This window comes from Condylostylus longicornis, unplaced genomic scaffold, assembly GCF_029603195.1.
Source record: "Condylostylus longicornis isolate FDR11 unplaced genomic scaffold, ASM2960319v2 ptg000033l, whole genome shotgun sequence".
NCBI lineage: Eukaryota > Metazoa > Arthropoda > Insecta > Diptera > Dolichopodidae > Condylostylus > Condylostylus longicornis.
The window spans coordinates 1,029,766-1,038,734 of NW_026578002.1; the positions used below are offsets into that span (position 1 = coordinate 1,029,766).

The 8,969-nt window shown below is 24.0% G+C and overlaps 1 protein-coding gene across 1 annotated transcript; it reads right to left on the reverse strand.

The window, feature by feature from the left end:
* Positions 1-1,224: 1,224 nt before the first annotated feature.
* On the reverse strand, positions 1,225-7,516 carry LOC129608589 (cuticle protein 7). Its single transcript, XM_055520205.1, has 3 exons — positions 7,350-7,516; positions 5,852-5,968; positions 1,225-2,214 (listed from the first exon to the last, which is right to left on the reverse strand). The coding sequence occupies exons 1-3, from the start codon at positions 7,362-7,364 to the stop codon at positions 1,750-1,752; spliced, it is 597 nt and encodes a 198-aa protein (XP_055376180.1). The 5' UTR covers positions 7,365-7,516; the 3' UTR covers positions 1,225-1,749.
* Positions 7,517-8,969: the final 1,453 nt, after the last annotated feature.

Genomic DNA, 8,969 nt, shown 5'->3' on the forward strand with positions numbered 1-8,969 from the left:
GTTTCTATACCTACAGAAATCTAACTTTATTTTAAAACAAAACCTATTTGTTAAGAAGCCTTGAGTGTCTTTTCCATATTTTTTCTTGAAACAATATTTTAGAAGAAACCTTATAATTGCTTGTTTGAAATAGAAAAAGCGAACCGATACCCGGCATCCAAATATCAGATGATGTTAAGGCGGCAGCCATTTCTTTTTTTGTCGAACAACCATTCTGTTTCATTCTAAATTCGGAAGAATTAGTCGGAACGATTTTTATAAAAATTTTTAAAGTTCCGCCTTAGAGCCGCTTTTAAACTGTTTTCTGACGCAAACGGGACTTCTCTCGTACCGATATATGTCGGTATAACAAATAACAGAAATTTTTATTACACATAACAGCCGTCATATATACTTGCTTATGCGAAACTCCAATATTATAGCTTCAATCATTTCTAAGGTATAAAAATAACTTTTGAAGTTGTAAGGCAACTACCTGAACCACTGCCTCAACCAAATATCACATCCAATTCAAATAGGGTTCCCAAATTTACTTTGAAAAATCATTTGTGAAAGTTTGGTGAGCCTAGATCAATCACTTTTGAGTTATCGTTCGAAGGTCTTAGAGCCCCACTCTTATGTATAATGTGTATATTAAACTAATAAAAGATCTAGACAGGCTTAATAACTTTTTTATGAATATACTTCTGGAAGTCGGCTCTGTTAGATCTTAAGATCCTTGATTATAAAGAGGCTTGATTATAAGAAAACTCGAAAATATGCTCATGAAATCCTCATCTCTCACAGTTTAGACTCTTCATATTGCTTTTTCATATTGAGACTTTAACGGTAATTTGTTGAAATCTCCAAAAATTCGCTAATGATTAAAAGCTAAAGGTAATGTAAAGAATACAAAAATGCAAAGATTTTGTTTTAATACCTTTACCACAACATCCTTTTTCGAAATTCTTTTCCTGTCAAGGATGAAAACATCAAAACTTTGTTAATGCAAATATACATATGCCTTTGCATAAGCGTTTCCTAACTTTCAATCCTTTATGTCTTTATGATATTTATAACGGAAACTGTCCAAAAATTCTCAAAAATATTTTCAATAACTTTCAAGTCAATTGTAATTGACTGTTAAGTAATAGTTTTTATAACTTTTTCATAACCTTATGATGTTATACGTACAATTTGTTGTTAAAAAAATTGCAAGGAAAAAATAAATAAAATCCAAAAATATTTCAGTGTCCTTATAGATAATTTTTTATTAAATTAAATAATATAAGAAATAAAATATAAAAAAGCATAAAATATAAATTTACATAAAATTCGTTGAAATTTATATGCTTGTATAAATGAGTATATGTAATGAAAATAGTCTGTAACACTCTGTACAATTCACAATTACAATTAAATATTTTACATTTTTAACATTTACTTTCTAATTATTATATTGGCAGTTTTTCTATACAGAATGACTCATAATATTAAAATAAAAACACAATATATGTATGTATGTATATAACTTGTAAATGTTCATATGCGAAAAATATAGTTAAAAAGGAAGATGGGAAGACATTTTTTCAATTCATTCATTTAAATTATACTAAATTAAAATTTTTAAAATAAAAAAAAAAATTCAATATCAATTTGGTGGGTCCACAATTCATAAAACTCATTTTGATCAAATATATAGCCTGCATTCTTCTAATACATTTCTTTTTTTCAAAAGTTCGTATTCACATTCTTTTTAAGTTTTCTGTTTTAATAATGATGATAACCATGATGACCATGAGCAGCATAAGCTACAGGACCGGCATATGCAGCATATGGAGCAACATGTACAGCAGCTGGTACTGCTGCATGATGAGCAACTGATGCATGTGATACAGCAGCTGGGGCATGTGCAACAACAGCTGGTGCTACTGCATGTGATAAAACTGCTGGAGCAGAATGAGCTACTGCTACTGCTGGAGCTGCATGAGCAACAACAGCTGGTGCAACATGAGCTGCTGGTGCAACATGAACTGATGGTCCAGTTTTTGTAACAACAGCATTAAAACCATTATGATCATCAGCTGTATAATCGACTGTACGAACAGAACCATCAGGTTCAACTAATGAATATTGTCCTTTAACAACATCACCGTCACGTACTTCATGTTGTGATTTAACATCACCAGTTACAGCATCAGCAACACCATAATTGTATGCATATTTTGGATGAGACTGTTTAAAATACAGAAAAAAAAAATGGAAAAATTAAATAAAATAAAAATTAAATAAGTTTAAGAATGAAATTCAAACAAAATTTTATGTTTTTTTTCTTAAGGTGGAAAATATTGGCTAGGATTAATGTGGAACACTTTTTAAACAACTCACTTATAGCACTAGGAATTGAAAATTTTGAATAAAATTAAATTTTAAAACAAATTAGCAGTTAAGTATGTCATTAAAATTGTCATACTTTGCGACCTCTTTTATCTAATAGTGCCATAACACTACATTATGTCATACAATAAATATATTTGCATAGCAGTTATTTAGCATGCAGTAATTGTAGTAACATTAGATAAATTTAAATGAAATCAATTTTAACACTACTTGTATTAAATTCAAAATCGAAAAAGGTAACCTCAATATTTATTTAGCATATTCGTGCGTGTATAAAAAGAATTTTGCAAAAGAACTAAGAAACAAGCACTAAAGTAATATTTTTCGAAAATAAAAGCAAATCAAAAACAAAATTATTGAAATCACGAACATTTTATTTTAATAGGTCTATTAAATCAAAATCATTTACACTAAATTTTAACCTTAAAATTCCAAAGTGTTGTTGGGGTGCTAAAAAATCTATTTTCTAAAATTATCTTCACAACTGTCTATATGGTTGTCCACATAACAATATTATATTTTGTATTTAATTTTATTTAATTTGTATAATGACAACATTTTAATAATATAATTAATATTTTCATCACAAAACATGATCATTTAGAATTCCTATAAATTAACCATCGCACACTACACATACATTAAATATCTATAACAAATTCTATATTAAATAAGTTCGAATAGAAAATGAATTGAATTTTTAAATAGAATAAATAATTATAGAAGAAAAAAACACTTTCATTTTTTCTTACAGTATTTTTCTCAATGAATTATAATACACTGAAATAAATTGTCGAGTACAAATACGATAAAGTAGTAGAATACGATCTAGTATAATATTATGTATTGTCAAGTATTGCCAGGGTTATTGCTCAATTAAATTAATTTAATTAATGTAATTTTAAACACGTTTTATTTTACACTGTTTATTTTTAATAGCTCTAATAATGAATAAAGTAATTTAAGAAGCAAAATGTATAAAAATACATAATTATGTAGTTAAATTGTATAAGTAACATTTAATACTGCAACTAACAACATTGGCATGTATATATATAATATTAAAATTAATTTAATTGTTATTTTTTTTAACTGCTATCTTTGACATAATTTTAAGAAATAAAAATAAGTTAATTTTGTAAATACTATAATTTGTTGAGGAATTTCGAAAATTTTCTGCTAATATTATTAAATATTCAAAATTGAAGCTGGGAACAAATTTATTTATTATTAATTTTAGTACAATTTAGCATGCGAGAATAATAAATTTTAAAAATGGAGAAAATTAATAAATAAGAGGAAATATTAACTTTTATTTCAATAAATTTTAATAGAAAGCAATTATTTTAATAGAAAATCTTGTGCAATAGTAGATGTTAAATTAATCTGAGCAGGAGGGATATCAGCAAAATTTTATTCGATTACTTGTAATGCCAATTTTTGTTCTTTGACAATAATGCTAAAGGTAACTGTTATAACAGTAAATAAATTTCTTGAGAATTCTCTTTTCACATAAATGTTTCATTTCTTCTCATTTAAAACTTTATATTTATTATTTCGAGTTGAAATTTACCATTCTAATATTCTTTTTAATCTTCTCTTTTAAATTTAACTATCTTAGATCCTTTTATAAAAATATTAATTTTAAACAATATATCCGAGTGAAAAAAAATTATAATAAAATATAAATTTTAAAAAATTAAAATAATATAGAATTCGAACCAGAAAAGCCAAAATTAGAGATTCAGAATTAACCGGATGTTTGTTTTACTTACAGTTGCCTTAATCTTGCAATATAAAAAAAAATTCTCGGTATTATTTACAATTAAAAAATTTTTTCTCTAGAATCATTTAGCAATAAATAACAGTAACAGTATAACAGTAAAAATATTTTGTAATTTATGTTATACACATTTGAATTGAGATTAATATTAAACGCGAACATTCGTTCAATAACCTTGTAATTATCATGTACTAGAATTGAATTTGATTTTCTTACAATACTTACAACTTAAAATATTTTTATGAATCAGAATGCTATAGTCAACTTGTCAAAATACTACATAAACTGAGTAAAACTTTAATTTTATATATGAATTATTTGTTCGTGTGTATGTAAGTGAACGATGAAATAATTATTCTTTCTTGAAATGAAATAAAAAAATATTTTACGTCATAAACCGGTGCAAGGACAAATTGTTTTTTTTTTTTGTTATTGTTTCTGCAATATTGCAGAAGTAAATTTTAAAGGTCACTCGCGTTATATATGCGAATAAGATTTTATTTACAACCAGATGTAGAAAACTTTAGTTTATCCGGGTGAATTAGAATTTCCTGAATCATTAAAATTGTTTTGTAATATATTAAAAATTCTGATATGAAATACATAGTGAACTAGCTTTATTTCAATTAATTAAAAATTTTTTAATTGATTTCAAACCTTATTTCATGAAATTTATAAACTTGTACAATAAATTATGTCGCTAGAACGTATTTGGACACAATAACTTAATTAAAGTTCAGAATACCAATAATGGTCTAAAAATTCAGTCAACAATTATTTCAGTATCAACTCCGAAATTAAAGAAATAACTGAATACAAATTCAGTATCTAGAATGAACAATTAAAATTCATTCATTCCTTGCAATATTTACAAAATTTCTCAATGGCTTTTATAACACAAAAGATATTCTATTGGAAAAAGAAATTTTTTATAAAAAAAATTATAAAAATTCCAAGACCATGAATTAATTTGTTAAATTTAGCTTCAAGTTTCCTTATTCTAATCTTTATTATTTTAAACTCTGTAATAAGTCGTGAATCTTTGAAAAAAGCAATGACCAACAGAAATATAAAAAGAACTTCTGTTTTCAAGTAACCAGGTGCATGTTTTCATAAACAAAATGCATTGGAATATCTTAAAGTTATGCTTTTAGTATAATAATTTCTATATCGTTCTAGAATTATATATGTATGATTAAATTGAATGACAGACACCATATTATTTTGCATATTTTAAAATTTTCCGATTTTAATTCATAAATCACGATTTATTGTTTATGTTTTCTTATATAATATCAATTCGTAATTCATAATTATTATTAATGCAAATATAATCTTACCAAATAAGAAAGTAAAAATTTTGTCTATATAAGATTAAATATTGGTATATAATAATGTAGACAAAGGAAATTCTATATGTTTATGAAAAAAATAATCATGGATCTGATTAGAATATTAATTATGAACAATAATACTGAAATCTAAAATTAGTTCTTTAACGAAATATGGGTACACGAGTTTAAAATTTTCTTTTTTTAAAACCAAAGACAATTTGAATTTTAAATTAAGTAAATATTTTGATATTAAATATAAACAGTATATGGTAACAATACTAATTATGTAATTAATATTAAAGGCATGTAATTGTAGAGAAATTTATTTTTGATGTTAAATATAAATAAAACTTACATAATAATCTAAATGTTCTTCATCAAGATGAGCTGGTACAGCTGAATAAACAGCATGATGACCTAATGGAACTACTGATGCAACAGCTACACCCAAAACTGCTAAACATACAATTGACTGTAAATATAAATAATAATAAATACAAAATTATTATTAAATTATAATAATTCCAATATCATATTGTTAGTAGTATTCTAATTTATTGAAGTTTAACAGAGAATAAAATGGAGTATTCTACAATTTTAAGCATATTTTGTTGAGAATTTCGTAATATTTTTCATTTAAAATAAATTTTATAACATAATGTTCATGCTATGTTTAGTTAAACAAGAATTTTGTAAAAATTATGTAGAATTATGTTGTCAAATTCAAAAAAAAAAAATTCAAATTGTAATTCTAAATAATTTATAAAATTATTTTCTGAAATGAAATGAAAACTAGATCGAAAACTTGTTTGACATATTGAAATTTTTCAAAATAAAATATTAATGTTTTAGTTTCAATTAAGATGTCTAAAATATTGTTGTTGGAATTATTTGACAACTATCCTTGAGAATTAAAGCATAACAACTTTAATTTTACAAAAGTACTGAAAAATCTTCAATGGTATGAAATTAAAGAGAATGTTTTTTTAGGATTATAGCAATTAATGGGTTAATAATAACAGTAATTCAAGTTTTTATGAAAATATCAATTTGTACTATGTTGGAAGTAATAATAATTCCCAGAAATTATGTATGTATGTGCCAATACAATTTTTCCAAATTATATTGATCAAAATTTAAATACAATTTTTTCAAAAATACCTTTTAGAAACCTATAAATTAAATTTTGAATTCTATCGAATTAATATTGAATTTTATTTCCAGCAAAATCTATTTTACAATTTCATTATAATTATTTAATTAGAATGACTTCCAAAATGCAATAATGCAGTATTAATACAAAATTCAGCTTATAAGTGATAATTCCTGAATTATATATTAACAACCAATTACAGCATTTTGGAAGTCGAGGAAACTTTGTCATGAAAAATAATTCACTATATTTTGTTAAAATTTAAAAAAATTTCTAACAATTGTGAAATTATTGTTTTCTGGAAAAATTTTAAAATTTCATTTCCATTTTAATCCACATTCCAAAAAATTAATCAAAAATATTCTGAAATGACATGATTTACTACAAGATCAAAATTCTAAGCTTGACAAAAACTATATGCAATTAGATTATCTACACAAGTCAAAATTTATCAATAAAATTAGTTCTTGTTGCAGTATCACAGAACTAAGATAATTTTAGAAACGTCCAAATGTGAAATATTTGAAAAAAAAGAACACTCTGACTGAATTTTAATATTTTCAAATATGCTTTTTTCTAATGTGTTAAATGTTTTTTATGTTATTCCAAGCTAATAATCCTTTTATAATTTAAATTCTAATATATACTTAAAAATGCCGCAATTTTTTAAAAAAAACAAATCACTTAAAATCTCACTCACTTTAATGAAAGCCATTTCTTTTATATTATTTGCTTTTTTTCTTTTTGACAAATTATCGAATATTTAATTTAAAATAAATTTATTTATTTTTTTTATAATTTAAATAAAAAAGAAAAATCCTTTCTTGTAGTTTTGAGTACAATACACTTCAAATGACTTGAGGTTACTGATAACTAGAACCCACATGAAAACCCTCTTTATATAGTCAACTACAATCTGATCAGATTCATAAATTGTAGCAGAATAAAAAAAAAATCAAAGGCAAAAATAAAATTATTTTTTTGCAATTGTAGAAGTAAAAGAAAAACATACAGGTAACTAAATATAATAATATGAAAAATATAACATAACAGATTGAAATACAAGTAATGTAATGTTAATCAGTAATAACATTTTTAGCAACATTATGTACACTTATAAATGTAGGTAGTTTTTATGAAACATTAAAATTAAAAGTATTAAACGCTTAACACTATTTTTATTGTTTTTTTTTTTTTTATTTTCAAATAATTGTGAACATTTAATGCATTTCAACTGTTATTGTTGCATTAAAAATTTTATTTCTTCCAATAGTATGTGTACTTATTATAATTTTAACAGATTATGCTTGCCTTTTACAACACACAACAAATTGACTTATTATAAAAAAATCTTTATGAATTAAATTACACAATGAAATCTATATAGAATTAAATTCAATGTTAAAAATTACATTAAAAATATGAGGTAAATTCAAATAATATTGGACGAGATTTATAAAATATCTTTAAGCTTGTGGGAAAATGTAAATTAACGATTTCGGTTATATGGTGCAGACTATTAGCAGAATATAAGCAACTTAAATCCAAACTCCCAAATATTGATTCTAAAGCAAAGTTCAATATAATTTTAATAAATCTGTACTTTTTGTCCAGAGAAGTTAATCTTAAGAATTCAGCCTAAATCTTGTAAAATTAAGATATTATCAAATCGACAGTCTTTGGAAATTCAATCAACAACAGTCTTTTTTGGAAAAAACTGTTTGTATGAAAGTTTTTATCTCCTCATGCAAAATTTACTTTTACTTTGAATAGAAAAAGATTAACGTCCGTAAAGTGAACATGTTCCATATGTTAAATACTAAATAATAGCAAAAATAAAGTGTCTTTTTTAAATTATAAGATCTATGTACTTTGTTTATTAAAGATCTATTTTGCAATTTTGAGAAATTCGAAAAAATTTCAATTAATTCTATAAAATATGTTTGAAGGGCTTAATGTTTTCTGAATATTTTACATTCTTGTAAAAATCAATAACATTTTGAAATGTATGGCGTCTTGTAAAAAATTAATTAAGGGCGGATAGAAAACAGCACTCCCTACAGGGCGAACCCCTACTTTGTGTTTTAAAATATCTACTTTTTAAAGAGTAAACATTTTTTTAATTGATGCAAAAGATTTTCTTTATAGAAATCCAATGATACCATGCAATTTTTGAAATGTTGCGTATCTGCTTATACCACATCAAAATAACATTTTTGTGTCTTTCAAAACACAATGATTCAAAATATACAGTAATTCCAGTTTTGTTACGTCTTTAACTATATGAATAAATATAACATGCAAATAATCGTTAAATATT